The 16242-nt window shown below is 44.3% G+C and overlaps 1 protein-coding gene across 11 annotated transcripts in view; it reads left to right on the top strand.

Moving 5' to 3' along the window:
- Nucleotides 1-15943, top strand: part of Zeb1 (zinc finger E-box binding homeobox 1) — a 166826-nt gene extending 150883 nt beyond the window's left edge. For all 11 annotated transcript variants that reach the window (XM_087589887.1, XM_087589884.1, XM_087589886.1 and 8 more), the window contains 5 exon segments: nt 1721-1923; nt 3789-3894; nt 7815-9619; nt 11672-11849; nt 13489-15943. In XM_087589887.1, the coding sequence (XP_087446013.1) occupies nt 1894-1923; nt 3789-3894; nt 7815-9619; nt 11672-11849; nt 13489-14105 (2736 nt within the window). In that variant the 5' untranslated portion in view covers nt 1721-1893 and the 3' untranslated portion in view covers nt 14106-15943.
- Nucleotides 15944-16242: the final 299 nt, after the last annotated feature.

Here is a 16242-nt window from a genome sequence, read left to right as displayed (position 1 = left end):
GGAAGTTTCCCGGTTAGTTTGAGATTCATTTCTCTATGTCCTGAAACAAAAGTGCATAGAGTCTTCAGGATTAGTGTCCTACCATCTAGTTCTGATATACGGCCAAGAGTAATGCCATAGCCTGTGTTCCATGGTCTTCCTGGCCAGCAGTGCACTAGCACCAAGCTCTATGTTTCATCTAATACACGTGCCTTCTGAGGGAACATTGTCTACCTGGGCACGCTACTGTCATTCCGAGTTCTTTTTTATAATTATGTTTTTATAAGGCTTTTTCATACATCCGAGGTTTTGATTAATCCACCCCAGCTCCTTATTCTGTGATTCTGAAAGCAAATTCATTTACTTTTTATTGGTTTTTGCTAGTGACCTAAAAGGATAAATTCATACCTCGTGTTTAAGAAAATTCAATGTACTGATTTATGAAAATAACTTTCTGTTTGATATCATGACCAACCTGTCATCTTCCCAGCTCATTAACAGTTTGCTTCCTGGAGTAAGAGTAGTTTGGCTAATGGAGCCACAGGGTTTGGCCATGCCATTGCACAGCCAGAACAGGCCTTGCCTCTTGGCATTGTAGCCACATAAACTCAGTAAGGCATGATGGGCATTCTGGCAAGGGAAAAGTTCAAAATGCTGGTTTCCCACCATCCTGTGCAAAACATAACATAGATCTCCAAAAGAAGAAAGTCTGTGTTAAGATGACCCTAGCCGGGGTTGGGGATTTAGCTCAGTGGTAGAGCACTTGCTTAGCAAGCACAAGGCCCTGGGTTCGGTCCCCAGCTCCAAAAAAAAAGAAAAAAAAAAAAAAAGATGACCCCTAGCCAAACACTGTGTCAAGTGTACCTGCATGGGAGTAGCTAACGATGCTGTGATGAAATGTGGAGTGCTAGCTATTTGATTTCTCTCACAGATTTGCACATTTTCAACATGCTTGTCTAGGCATTTAAAGTTCAGGTTTTCAATCCCTCATCTGCAGGCTGGTCTTTAAGTGAGATGTTTAGTTCATATGGCCTGAACTCCAGGACAGCGCTGTGTACTTATGATGAAGTACCTGAAGTGTTACCAAAGTGCCGTAGGTGGCCTATCTTCTAAGAATTTAAAGAAAGGAGAGAGTATATTTACAGGAAAATATCACTTATGAACGAATTTATTTGAAAACTAAATGTGGAAAACTGCTCACAGTACAAACTGGCAAAGTATTCCTACTTAGAATTCTCAGTCATGCTGTTCCCACCACTTCCATATAGGGTGTGAATCAGCCATGTGGGCACGCCTGCCTCCAGGGCACTTCAGAAACTACACTGCTCACTGTGGCGGCAACTTCAGTGAGAAGAGCGAGTGCCAGGCAAGCTATGAAATTGTCACAGTTGTGCAGCTGTGTGGCCCCCATACAGGCTGTGGCTTATCACTGTCACTCGGTCCTAAGTGACTTGAGTTCCCCAGCTAACCACCCAAAAGAAGGGGAGAGCTGCGCTTCAGAGATGGAAGGGTTAGAGCCATGATCGGATGCCAAATTAAGCATTTGCTGCGTGACTTATAAGCTACTTAACCTGGATTTATTATCCCACTTTCTCATGCATACATGGAGGTGACATCCACCCTTCATCTTCGGAGGCAGTTGTAAGAGAGCAGCACTGCTGTTGTGTGTGGCCCAGGGATTCAGTGATGAATGGCCATCGTCCTTGGCTGCTTTCAGTAACAGCATCTCTTCCCTCCACAGGAACACCAGATGCATTTTCCCAGTTGCTCACCTGCCCGTATTGTGATAGAGGCTACAAGCGCTTTACCTCTTTGAAAGAACACATTAAGTACCGCCATGAGAAGAATGAAGACAACTTCAGCTGCTCCCTGTGCAGTTACACCTTTGCATACAGAACCCAGCTTGAACGTCATATGACATCACATAAGTCAGGAAGAGAGCAAGTAAGTGTAGAAGCAGAGGCCACAACCTTCCCAGGCCTGGGCAGGCACAGGCGCAGTGCGGGAGCCTCGGGGAGGGTGGGCACGTGGATACTCAGGCATGCTGCCTGATGTATAGTCTAACAGACATGAGAGGGTGGTTTGTGAGCATTTTCTTCCTTGTGAGCCTTGCCATCCTAACTTAATTGTTTTGCATAAACCATTAAAAAGTATCCCTCAGAGGCTGTGAGGCTCTGGGGTATATTCTCTTAACATGGTCTGTGTAGGAAGAGAAATATTAGCTGTTAAATCACTTGCCTTCAGCTGTAATAAAATTGGGGGGAAGCTGTAATTTTTTAATTTTCTTCAAGGAAGAGAGTTCACTTAGTATTAACTACTGTGCTTATCTACGTAGTAAGGGGAGCTGCCTCCTCTAACGCTTTAAGTTTGAGAACTTGTAGTCTGAAGACTCATCTTTGATGGCTTCCTCTACTTCTCTATCACCATGCTCTTTCTAGAAGTATAAGCTATTTTAGCCATAGGTAACATCTAAAGTGTTGACTTTATATTTAAAATTAAAATCAAAGGAACTTTAGTAATTCTTTTTATAATGTCCTGGTTGGTAACAGTCAGCTTTCAGCAAGCAAGCTAATATGCATTTGACACTGACTTTACAAATCAAGTAACCATTTCACAGGATGCTGTGGCATAGGCCCAGGTTCCAGCACATGACCAATTCCTGTGTCACAGGGTTATGATCATACACCTGCTGAATGTGTGAGGACTTGGTGTAGGTTCCTAATACAGGCCGCTTATCCCACAGAGAGTGTTAGTGCCTTTGCTAACATCAACAGAAAAAGAAGACACAGAGTCAGCCTGTTTACTCAGGATTTGGTCATCACTCAAAAAATGTAATAATAAGAGGTAACAGGGAATGTGGAATAAAGGGGAGAACAGGGCTTTCAGCAGCGTAATCTAATGGGGAAACCCTGGGGACCATTGAGAGTGGGAGGCAACCAGAAACAAAGGAAGAAGCTGACCTGACAGGAGCTCCTGGGGACATGGGCTTGCTAAGGAGGTGTCCAGGGATGGTGCCATAGAGCACTCTCTGCTTTAGAGGCTGCTGCGTGCACAGCAGGGTAAAGGCCGAGGGAGAGAGAAGGCCACATGACTTTTGAAAGTAGACCCACGCTACACCTGCTGCCTCCCTCCTGGCTCAGTAGTGAGGACCCCTGCCAAAGAGCAGACAGAGGTCAGAGCTGAGGCAACACCGTGAAAACAAACTCAAAATCCACAGTGACCATGATGGCTACTTTTGTGATGATTTTTCTGGTGGATGTGAACTAAAAGGAGCTGTGCTTGTGTGAAGGCCGGTATAATGAAGGATGGATGGTCTTGGAGACCCTTATGGAATGTTGGTCTTTCAGGCCTTGGGAAATCATACTGTGATAGAGGTGAGCATTTCCATGTTTTATAAAGGTATGCACTCAATACGTATGTCCACTTCTGTTTTATGTCAGACCTTCTTCCAAGTAGTAAGGACACAAGAAGTAACAGGACAAAGTCCTAACAGCAGGGAGCACACACACCTGATACCATTGAAGTAGTTTAGAAGCAGGAAACATACAAGAGCTGTACCATCCTACTGGGACAGGCGAGGCACTCCAGTCAGGTCCTTGTTCTGCTAACTAACAGAGTGCTGTAGAGTGCCTGTCTTCTTCATCTGTAATCCAGATTGCAGACAAGACCGTCCCTAGATCCTAATGAAGTGTATGTCTCTGCTTTTGCTAAGTGTCCTCTATCTATGACTGCTATAGTGCTGACCTGTGACAGACAAACATCCAGCTTACCTGGCATGTTAGACATAAAATGCCAATTCTTTCTTCCAGAGACATGTGACACAGTCTGGAGGTAACCGTAAGTTCAAGTGCACCGAGTGTGGGAAAGCGTTCAAGTACAAACACCATCTGAAGGAGCACTTACGGATCCACAGTGGTGAGTGCACACTTCCTCCTGCGCCCTGGGCCACCAGGACATCTCTGCTAAGGAGAAATCTGTCATCGCAAGTCCCACTGTGTCAGAAGTTCCTGATGCTTCTCATTTAAATGATACTTTATTAGTGTCTAATCTCTAAAGTACATAATAAAGCAACTCCATTTCTCTATCCGAATAGATAGCTTTACATGAGAAAAGTAAAAGAAAGAAAAGGAAATTAACAAACTCATGGTGTGGACCCAGATAGCTAAGGCAGCACAAGGACACAATTGTAGCATAAATGAGAATTCAAAAAAAAAGAAAAAGGTGCATTCTCCAGAACTGTCACCTTCCTTTTCACACCCATTTCAAATTGCCTTGTAGATTTAATGAAAAAAAAAAACTTACAATGAAAATTTAGTAATCACACATCACACTGAAAAGTCTATTCTTTTGATTAAAATCTGATACATTCTTTGTGATTTAAGTAATTTTAGTGACAAAGCTGTCAGCCAAGGAGTTGAGAACTTGCTGTTTGCTGTTGTTGACCTCTGAGCTCCTAATAGGTAAAGCACTGGCTTTTCCCAGCAGCCGTTGGGGTTTGTAAGTGCTAGTCACTCAGTGTCATTTGGAACTGCATTTCTGGAAGTTTTACCATCTCCGTTATTGAATTAACCCTCCATGATTAATATGGTTCCTTGAAAATGCTCAAACCAGGATCCTTAAAGACAACTTTTATCTACTTTCATGTATTGATTTACTTATGTTTCTGGGAAGTATATTTCATCTCGCAGCCCACACAGTACACTGTTCCATAGGCCCCTGTCAGGAAGTGAGTTTACATGACGAAAAAGACAGTGTGTTGACACTTACTATTACTACCACTACTGAACAATGATTGCTGCTCCAATTAGACCTCTTCATATCAGAAACTATTTGAAATGTCAGCTAAAAAGAGGGTTTGTGATTGTCAAAATTAGAGAACAAAATAAGAAAAACTTGAATATGATTTATGTTCTAGTTTTGTCCCAGCATTTACCAGATCTCCTAACAGTACAAAGATCAAATACTGGTCTCCAAACCAAACACTGACATTTAATGGAGACATTCTGCTTGGTGATCAAAAGCCATCTCAGTCAGGAAGTGAGTTTACATGACGAAAAGACAGTGTGTTGACACTTACTACCACATACCAGTTGAAGCCAGTTCAGTGGACACAAACTCTCCACTCAGGAATTTGTGTGTCTTCAACCTCTCTAATATGAGGCATCAATACATTTAGCACAGCAAGTAATACAAATTCAAAATACTGAATAAGCCTGGGACTACCCTTCCTAATAGCTTGTTCCATGGAAAATGCTCCTTAAAGCATCATAAAGAGCAAATTATGGGAGCTGAAGAGATGGCTCAGAGGTTAGGAACACTAGCTGCTCTCTCAAGCAGACCCAGGTTCAATTCCCAACACCCATATGCAGCCGACAACTGTCTGGAACTCCTTTCCAGGGTGTCCAACACCCACACAGGCATACATGTAAGCAAAACACCAGTATGCATAAAAGTTAATAACTTTAAATTTTTTAAAGAACAAAATATGACTTCTTATATCATGAGAATTATTTTAAACACTATAAGGAAACTTGTGTTTCAATCAGATTCTTCAGTAGAGGCTACCGATATTTTCCCCAGTTGTGATTTAGAAACTGTGTCTCCCCAGGGCAGCCAGTTGAGTGCAGCCCAAGTGTGCAGCTATTTGAGAGTCTGGTTTATGCCAAGGGAAGAGTTTCAGACAGGGCTTCTCCGAGCACCAGCCAAAGCCTGGCTCCACACTGCCAGCCTCCTGCCCTGATCACTCCAAGAGATGATACAGAAGTTGGGACTAAGTATCAGGCTGTTGCTGTGACATTTTTTTATTAAAAAAATGTTCTCTGTGTGTGTGGCACACGTTTGCACGTATGTATGTACAGGCATGTGTGTGCCACAGTACACCTGTGGAGGTCAGAGCAGAGCCTGAGTTCGCTGGAGCTCTCCTTCCACCCCATGTGTCCCCAGCTCAGTGGAGACCTTTATCCCCTGAGTCATCTCTTTGGACCCATTTTCTTTAGAGTTTACAGAATTTCAGATGAGATTGACTTGAAACTTAAAAATGAAAAAACATCCTCAGCTTCTTTCTTTGGGTGCCTTGAAAAGCGCTTGCTCTCCATGGTGCTCAGGTACAAGTGACCTGTACACTCTGCAGAGAGCATCTCTAGTGATTTTTGTCTTTGTGTATTTTCTTTAGCTTTTACATTTTGTTGAGGATCAGAGTCCCAAATATCCTAGATTGTCACTCTGTTCTCATCATCATGAAGCTTTAGCTGTGAGCTCTGGGCAGACCCATGTATGTTAGTATGTTAATGCTGATATGCTGTGTTGGGATCTGAGCTATGCTCTGGACGCTCCCCTGGCTCCTCTCAGGTAGGACAAAAGTGTGCTTGCCTAGGGTACAAAGTACTGCCATATTCATTCTGTAAACTCAGCACTGTGGCCTGGAAATTCCCGAGTACGATCTGACCACCAACCTCCTACCTCCACCCTTGAAAACTCTTAGTTTACCTCTGGCTTAGTAGTGCCACTTTCTGAGAGAAATCCAGGCTAAACTGGTACCATAACCAAAGTAAAAGGGCATGCCCTGAAGTTAGAAACCAGGAGTTCTCCAACACAGTAGATCTGGCTTAGAATAATCTATTATGTATATATGTTTCTCACAGTGATGGAGTTACCACAGTGATTCTGAACAGTAAGACATGATAAGTAGAGTGTGCTGACATTACTTCTGTAGGTCTCAACCCCATAAAGTAGACTGTATCACACACCTTTCTGACAAGGACTCATAGGCTCACAATGCAAATTCACATCTCCAAAGCCACTTGGCTAGTTCATGCCATACCTGAGCTCTGTCAGCAGCACCAACTCCAAGCCATGGCCTGCCTTCCTCTCTGCAGGAAAAGGAAAATTCTGTGACTCATTAAAGCTAAAGCTGCTATCCAGTCATTGACAGTGATGAACTGAGCTGAGGTAGAACAGACTTGTTAAACAGAGCTGCACTGAACTGGCACACACCCATTACCTCATGACCACTTCTATCTGATGGTACTGGGCATTGAATTCTATTCCAAACAGTCCATCTGCAATTCCTGAGGACAAGGGGAGCATGCAGTGGTGGGGTAACAAACAGGGTCCTGAAACCCTGTCCTGAGAAAGCTCAGGAAGGACCCTGATCGTCTCCGTCTGCAGGGAAGCTTGCAGTGATTCTGGAGGTCTGCTTGTAATAACAGTTAGGCTTGCTGGTGCATATCAGAGGGAGAGCAGGAAAAGGCCTGGGCGTGAGCAGCAGCTCCTCTGGCTCAGTCCTCAGCCTGTCTATTGGTAAAATGCTTTTTGAAGAAAACGCTGCAGTTTGATTGATGAAATGGGATAAGGAAAATTTACTTAAGAGTAGACTAGTTCCTTTGATATTTGAGCAATATTGGAAGTCCCGGTGCGTGGTGGAATGCTATACATGTGGTAAGAAGGGTTCCTGTTGGACTCACACACCATCCAGAGCACAGGTCTTCATATGTTCTCAACATTTTTGTAGCTTCGAAACTCTTGGGCATACACCCAAAAGATGCCCCAACATACAACAAAGACACGTGCTCCACTATGTTCATAGCAGCCTTATTTATAATAGCTTCGAAACTTAAAATGATAACTATATGTAAAATAGTATCAGGGTTGGGGATTTAGCTCAGTGGTAGAGCGCTTGCCTAGGAAGCGCAAGGCCCTGGGTTCGGTCCCCAGCTCCGGAAAAAAAAAAATAGTATCATGGGCATAGAGGAGTCTTGCTTCTTTTTAATGACTGTTTCTTACGTAGGCCCATGTGAAATACACTGATTCATTGGTGCTGTTTTGTTGTTCTTTAGGAGAGAAGCCATATGAATGCCCAAACTGCAAGAAACGTTTTTCCCATTCTGGCTCTTATAGCTCACACATAAGCAGTAAGAAGTGTATTAGCTTGATGCCTGTGAATGGTAGGCCCAGATCAGGACTCAAGACATCTCAGTGTTCCTCGCCATCTCTTTCAACATCACCAGGCAGTCCCACACGCCCACAGATACGGCAGAAGATAGAGAATAAACCCCTTCAAGAACCGCTTTCTGTAAACCAAATCAAAACTGAACCTGTGGATTATGAGTTCAAACCCATAGTGGTTGCTTCAGGAATCAACTGTTCAACCCCTTTACAAAATGGGGTTTTTAGCGGTGGTGGCCAATTGCAGGCAACCAGTTCTCCTCAGGGTGTGGTGCAAGCTGTTGTTCTGCCAACAGTTGGTTTGGTATCTCCCATAAGTATCAACTTAAGTGACATTCAGAATGTACTTAAAGTGGCTGTAGATGGTAACATAATACGACAGGTTTTGGAGAATAATCAAGCCAGTCTTGCATCCAAAGAGCAAGAAGCCGTGAGTGCTTCATCCATCCAGCAGGGCGGCCATTCTGTCATTTCTGCCATCAGTCTTCCTTTAGTTGATCAGGATGGCACAACCAAAATCATCATCAACTACAGTCTTGAGCAGCCCGGCCAACTTCAGGTTGTTCCCCAGAATCTAAAGAAAGAAAACCCAGCCCCTCCAAAGAGCTGCAAAAGTGAGAAGTCACCAGAAGATCTTACTGTCAAGTCAGAGAAGGACAAAAGCTTTGATGGGGCTGCGGATGAGAGCACTTGCCTTTTGTGTGAGGACTGCCCAGGAGACCTCAATGCACTTCCAGAACTAAAGCACTATGACCCAGAGCACCCTGCTCAACCTCCACCCCCTGCCCCAGCCACCGAGAAGCCAGAGTCCTCTGCTTCATCAGCCGGCAATGGAGATTTGTCTCCCAGTCAGCCACCTTTAAAGAACCTTCTGTCGCTCTTAAAAGCCTACTATGCTCTGAATGCACAGCCAAGCACAGAAGAGCTCACCAAGATTGCCGATTCTGTGAACCTGCCGCTGGATGTAGTTAAAAAGTGGTTTGAAAAGATGCAAGCTGGACAGATTCCCGGGCAGTCTCTTGAACCACCTTCTCCAGGACCGGGGTCAGGAAACATCCCTGCAAAAACTGAGGAGCAGCCTCAACCTGTGGATGGAAATGAGCCCCAGGAAGACAGCACACGTGGACAGAGTCCTCTCAAGATGACAAGCTCTCCAGTTTTACCAGTAGGATCAGCCATTAACGGTTCCAGAAGTTGCACATCATCCCCATCCCCTCTAAACCTTTCCTCAGCCAGGAACCCGCAGGGTTACTCTTGTGTGTCAGAGGGTACCCAGGAGGAGCCCCAAGTAGAACCTCTTGATCTCTCACTACCAAAGCAACAGGGAGAGTTACTGGAAAGGTCGACAGTCAGTAGCGTTTACCAGAACAGTGTTTATTCTGTCCAGGAAGAACCCTTGAACTTGTCTTGTGCAAAAAAGGAGCCACAAAAGGACAGTTGTGTTACAGACTCAGAACCAGTTGTAAATGTAGTCCCACCAAGTGCCAACCCCATAAACATTGCTATTCCTACAGTCACTGCCCAGTTACCCACAATCGTGGCCATCGCTGACCAGAACAGTGTTCCGTGCTTACGGGCACTCGCTGCCAACAAGCAGACTATTCTGATTCCCCAAGTGGCATATACATACTCCGCTACAGTCAGCCCAGCCATGCAGGAGCCACCAGTGAAGGTGATCCAGCCAAATGGAAACCAGGTTAGTGAAGCACCAAACTAACTTTCTAGTGAAGACACTCCATCTCTGTAGTCAGGCAGAGTCTTACAACTGCATGTTCAAAAAGAATTATCTCTTTGCTCTCCTCGTGCAGCAGAATATCTTCCCTTGCTGCTAATCAGGGTTAGAGGCATCAGCCAGAGTTGAAAGCCAATGCGTGTACTCAGCTGGAGACCAACTAGAACTTAAAAGCAGGGGAGAAAAGCTGTGATACTCGTTAACTAGATTTCTGGTTTTCTAGTTAAATTCTCAGATTGGTGAGTTTCTCCTTTGCTTGTGATCACTATTAAACAATCATGTTCTTATTTACCATGAAGCCAAGACAGGATCTGCTGGGCCTTGTGTGCCAACTCCTTTGTTGGGAGTTAGGGTAACCTTTAGTTAAACAGAGTATTCTGGAACTCGCGTGCAGTGTGGTTGTCGGTATTCATGAGGCATGGCTGTGGCCAGGAGTGCACTATCTGTTTCTTGCTGTCTCTTCAGAATCTTGCCATGTCACTAGGCTTAATGTCACCACTTTTTTATCAGTTTTCTTAATTGAATCAAATGCCAGAGATACCTGTTTGATCTTACTGCAGGCACAGCTGCAATTACTTCCATGTCCTGTGACCCTTCAATACTGCCTTTCATGGGTGTTCCCAGAATTGTAGTGACTCTTGAAGAAACCATGTCCATGACCAATGACAGTAGCTCTCTGGTGTGTGTGTGTGTGTGTGTGTGTGTGTGTGTGTGTGTGTGTGTGTGTGTTGTATACTTGTGTATGTATAGGTGTGTCCACCCATGAGTGTACATGTAGAGGCCAGAGATTGACTGTGACTATCTTCCTAATCACTCTCAGATTTTAGGGACAGGGTCTCTCCTTGAACTGGAGCCTACCATTTTGTCTAGACTGGTTGTCTAGTGAGTCCCCACTATCCACCATCTTCCCAGCCCTTCTTGATACATGTTTAAATTTAAAGAAAACAGAGCTTTTACCATTTCAAATGACTGACTATCAAAAAACTATAGAGTCACTTCTGCACTGGCAGCTATAGTGACAAGCAAATGAGTGGCTTTGCTTGTCATAGAGAGCTTTCAGAAGAACAGAGAGAGTTTAGAGGCAGAACTCTAGAAGAGATGCAAAGGTCATAGCTGACCTTAGTCTGCAAGAGGCTCTCTGCAGAATTATTCCATTGAGAAAAGGGCCTTCCCCTAAAGTGACCTCCCTGAGACTGTCTTCAGGTATTGTGGTGTGTCGTGTATATTCTATGACAATCATAAGGGTTCTGTTTTACACACAGCTCCCATTTAAAAGTCTCACTCCCTCTCACACTTTCCCTCCTCATTCAGGGAAAGTATGGGCCAAAGCAAAACCCTCTTCGCCAGACCAAGGGAGCTGGCACAAAGGCCTCCAGAATGGAGGACACAGTTTAAAGATATTTTCTAAACATTACATCTTAATTTTTACTTAGTGAAACTCAGAATTCTTGTTAAAACTATGGTAAATAATGAATTGGGAATCAAGCTCATTGATTAAACCTTTCTGCAAAACTACTGTAAAATCATAATTAGAACAAAGTAAATGTGGCAGCTGACCATCTGATTGGCCCCTCTTTTTGGTACAGTTGAGGGATGTTTTTGCTATACCCTGTTCTATGTTGTTCCCAGACTCATTGAGTCTCTCTGTGTCTATTTGTAGTGTGTGCTAGCACCCCGTGTGCAGTCACTGTAGTGTGCTAGTGCCCCTGGAGCTGTCTGCAGTCATTCTCCCATAGGCTTGCTGGGCTCTGGTGGATGTCTAACATGATTTCTTTCTCATGCATCTTCTGATCTTCCTACATTTCTTTATTTATTGGCAGTGGGGTGCCTCCCATGTCACCCCTCACACGTGGAGGTCAGAGACAATGTAGAGGTCAGCTCTCTCCTTTCTCCATGTGGATCCCAGGGATCCAACTCTGGTGATCTGTGTTTGTGGCTTTGTCTGCTGAGCCATCTCACTGACCCTATTGCTTGTGAACCTTTTTCTTAGACATTTAATCTTCTTTTTCCCCTTAGGATGAAAGACAAGACACTAGCTCAGAAGGAGTCTCCGTGGAGGACCAGAATGACTCTGACTGCACGCCACCCAAAAAGAAAACTCGGAAGGCAGAGAATGGGATGTACGCATGTGACCTGTGTGACAAGATATTTCAGAAGAGCAGCTCCCTGCTGAGACACAAATATGAGCATACAGGTGCGTGGGGGACACAGGCACAAGGTTCTGAAGCCGCCTGTGGCCCAGGGCACAGGAAACCTTCCTGTGGCATCTGAGGCTCTCAGCTCTGCTCCTTGGTCTTCACTTCACAAGTGGTGCAAGGCTGGCCTCTTGGTCACCTAAGGGTTTTTAAAAGAAAGAACTTCTGCATAAGAAACTGAACTTGATTTTAAGAACACTTCAGTCCTTAGGTTGACCTAGGACCTACAAACAATGTCTTGCAGACCAAACAAGGCTCCACTTATCTCTCTGATGCTTGTGAGCCAAGAATAGACTTTTACATTTTTTGTGATTGAAAAGGATTTTTTTTTTAAAGATGAAAATCAAACTTTGGCATTCTAGATGATGTTTTATTCCACCCAGAGATCCCTCACTTGCCTGGTGCCGAAAGCTGTTGTTTCTACTCATACCAATGATAGATTTGAATGATTGCAGTGGGGACAGAGGGCAGCCGGTCCCAAGATGCTTGCTTCACCAGGGAGGGCTTTTACAGAAGGTGCTTGCTGGCCTGCCCCTCCCAATTCCCTCTCTCCAGAGCCATGCTGGTCTATTTTAGTAAGTGTGTCTCTGCAGCCTGGGAAGTCCAGATAGGAAGCAGGCCCCTGTGGTCTGAGAACTCCCTCCACGACTGGCCTCAAGCCTCAATAGCTTTTGGACAACTCCAGAATGTCCATAGTTTAGCACCAGGCTCCTAGCAGTAAGAGCTGCACAGCCAACAAGATGGCTAGATGAAAGGCTCATTTCATTGTAACTAACCCCAAGTGATTGCCTTACCAGTCACTTCAGCTGCAGCTGCAGGACCCAGGCACATACACACCGTCAGCCTCTTACCAACCATGGTAACTCATTCCCTCTGGTGACAAGACACAAGAGAAGTGTTCATCACACTCTGCAGTGTGACACTTGCACTGTTGTTGGGGTTGAAAGCTGTACCTCTCTAACAAAAGCTCAGGACCATGCCCTCTACTTGTATTTACTGAGAAAATTAGAAAATCTCCTAATTCTTTAAAAAGAGTTAAATACCAGTAATATCAAAATTAAAATGACATCCTAGCTGTAAAAAGAGATGTCAAAAGTCCTTTCTGGATTTTAAGTGCTTATGCTGTACTTAGAAGTCACCAGTCCTGGTTATGCCTGCTGCCGTGGTATGTCTCCTGTGCTGCTCAGGCCACACCCACTTATCAGGGACAAGATCGCCCTGCGGGGCAAAAGCTGGTTTAGATATCATAACAGCTTCTACATAAACTCTACATGTGTGTTAGTTTGCTCATACGTAAAAAGATCCGTGAGACATCAAATGCCATAGAACTCCTCTTCCTGAGACCATTGCTGTGCACATGGGGGCCTCAATGGCCGACATTTTGCCATGTGGTCCTGATGTGTGGACTTTTGGCTTTTCAGCCTTATGCAGTTAGCACTGACCTCATCTGCAAAGCACTGTGTAGCCTTGAATTTTCACATAGAAAAGATGAACCATAAGTATAGTTGGGGACCTGCCAGTTTCTTGAGCATGGAACTATAGCCCTTCGCTTTCATAGTCTTAATGTCCCCTCACATCCCAAGCACTCTGTTTACTTCTGCCAGTATTCAGTTTCATAGCTGCGTTCTTACCTTGCAGGTAAGAGGCCCCACGAGTGCGGAATCTGTAGAAAGGCATTTAAACACAAGCATCATTTGATTGAGCACATGCGACTGCACTCTGGGGAAAAGCCCTACCAATGTGACAAGTGTGGCAAGCGCTTCTCACACTCGGGGTCTTACTCTCAACACATGAATCACCGCTACTCCTACTGCAAGAGAGGAGCTGAAGACAGAGATGCCATGGAGCAGGAAGACACTGGGCCGGAAGCCCTGCCGGAAGTCCTGCCCACTGAGCTTGTTGGTGCCCGGGCATCTCCCTCACAGGCTGACTCGGACGAGAGAGAAAGTTTGACAAGGGAAGAGGATGAAGACAGTGAAAAGGAGGAGGAGGAGGAGGATAAAGAAATGGAAGAATTGCAGGAAGACAAGGAATGTGAGAACCCACAGGAGGAGGAGGAGGAGGAAGAGGAGGAAGAAGAAGAAGAGGAGGAGGAAGAGGAAGAGGAGGCAGAGGAAGCTGAGCATGAGGCGGCAGCAGCCAAGACTGGGGGTGCAGTGGAGGAGGAAGCGGCTCAGCAGGCAGGCAGCTTCCAGCAGAAGGCCAGCGGGAGCGAGAGCAAGCGACTGTCTGAAGAGAAGACAAATGAAGCCTAGGAGCTCTTCCAAAAGGAAGTCCTGCTTGGTAATGAAATTTGCTCTATATTACCCACGCTTTTCATGGAAACATGGCTCCTGTGCTATGGTTCCTGCTCACTACTGTGTAATGTCAGAACTGAAAAACAAAATACTAAAAAAAAAAAAAAAAAAAAAAAAAAAAAATCCGGGTGTGCCTGAACCTCAAACCTAGTAATTTTTCATGCAGTTTTCAAAGTTAGGAACAAGTTTGTAACATGAAGCAGATTAGAAAACAAAGGTTTCTCAGCAGGTTACAGGAAGCTCGATGGGCATCTGGCTTGGCTGGCAGTATTATCACTCTTACGTTGTTCATTCTAAGCTGTACAATGGGAGAAATTTTATAATTTTTTATTGGTAAACATATGCTAAATCCACTTCAGTATTTTATTATGTTTTTTTTAAATGTGAGAACTTCTGCACTACAGAATTCCCTTCACCGAGCAGTAGAAAGCAGTTCAGACCGTGCTGGCTACCTGCTGCCACCCCACCAGTCAGGAGGTAGGACCTCTGACCTTAGATGCCATGCTGCCATCTAACGTGCATCGCTAGCCTTAAGGAAGCAGAGAGAGGAGCGGGAGTTTCTTACTCGTGTGATCTTAAATGGAGTTCAAAGGTTGTCCTTGAGTTCTGACTGCAGGGACGGCCAGTGTTGATGTGGCGAGGACGGCAGAGGCGGCAGAATCAGTGTTCGTGATTGTGTTTGCGTACGTGACAGCAACTATGAAGGATCTATAGGAAGCGCTGTGTCCCTTTGGCCTTAAGCAAGACCTATGTGCTGTAAGTGCCATTGTCAGTGTTTCAAGGCTGTAACAGCCTTCACTCAGTGTGTGGCCTACAATAACTAGCATTTGTTGATTTGTTTGTTGTGTCAAAATTCCCAAATAAAACTCAAACCACTGACTCTGTCAGAGAAGCTGAAGCACTGGGACATTTCACACTTCTGTTCCTCAGTATTCATGTTACGTTGATTGACTCAGAAATCTCTACAGAAATAAAAGGGAAATTCTCCAACTACTTAGTCCATGTACTTGCGTGTCAGACATGGATAAGCCATTGGTTCTTGGCTCACAGCCATTTCCAAATGTTAGTTATTACGGACCCAGGTGATGAACAGCAGCTGATTTTTACCTACCAGTATTATTTTATTTCTTTTAGTTTGTAGATCTGTGCAACATTTTTGTACTGTACGTCTTCAAGCCTGGCAGTATTAATACCCTTCTTACTGACACGTACTTTTAGTTTTAGAAAACTTTTATATTTATGTGTCTTATTTTTATATTTCTTTATTTATTACACAGTGTAGTGTATAATACTGTAGTTTGTATTAATACAATAATATATTTTAGTATGAAATTTTGGAAAGTTGATAAGATTTAAAGTAGAGATGCAATTGGTTCTCGTGCATTGAGATTTGATTTAACAGTGTTCTGTTAACATTTATACTCGCCTCGGACTGTAGAACAGAGTTTAAATGGGAATGTATTAGTTTTACAACTACAATCAAGTCATTCTCCCTTTACCCAGTTTTTAATATGAAACTCTTACACTTTGAAACTCACTGTGTGTGACTCATAGCATGCTGCTCTTCTGTTAAGAGTTAGCCCAGCCATAACTCATTCCCTTAGCAAGCCAAATTAGAATTGCCTTCTGTAAACAGTGTTGGGAACAATGTTTAACATGGTGTGCCAATTTGTTCCTGTATCCATGTATGTAAGCTACCAATCCGACTCTTCCTTTTAAGTTCCTTGTTACACCATGGTCATTTTCTAGTTTTTTACCAGACTCCCAGCTCACAATAAACGCATCAACAAGCCTGACCTGCTGTCCTTCTTTGGATCATTGTCAATTTTTCTTTGGAGAATTGTCTGTGAGATGGGCATTACTTCCTAGAGCTTCATTCATCTTGAGCTGAGCTTGTTGACACAGTACTTGAGACACTTAGCATGAAGAATGCCTTTTCCTGTGGGGAATGGGCCCGGGGAAGCCCTCGGCACAGGTCGTCCCTTCTTCCAGAACCCACAGCCCCGGGGCCTTACCGTTCGGGAACTTCAGGGATGCCCAGGCTTAGATGCTTGCACTCTGCCATGCTTTGAACCCTTCTCATTCAGCTCATGGA

This window comes from Rattus norvegicus, chromosome 17 (genome assembly GCF_021556685.1).
Source record: "Rattus norvegicus strain SHRSP/BbbUtx chromosome 17, alternate assembly SHRSP_T2T, whole genome shotgun sequence".
Classification (NCBI taxonomy): Eukaryota; Metazoa; Chordata; class Mammalia; order Rodentia; family Muridae; genus Rattus; species Rattus norvegicus.
Note: the sequence above shows the minus strand (reverse complement) of the source record. Positions and strands in the feature narration are given on the sequence as shown.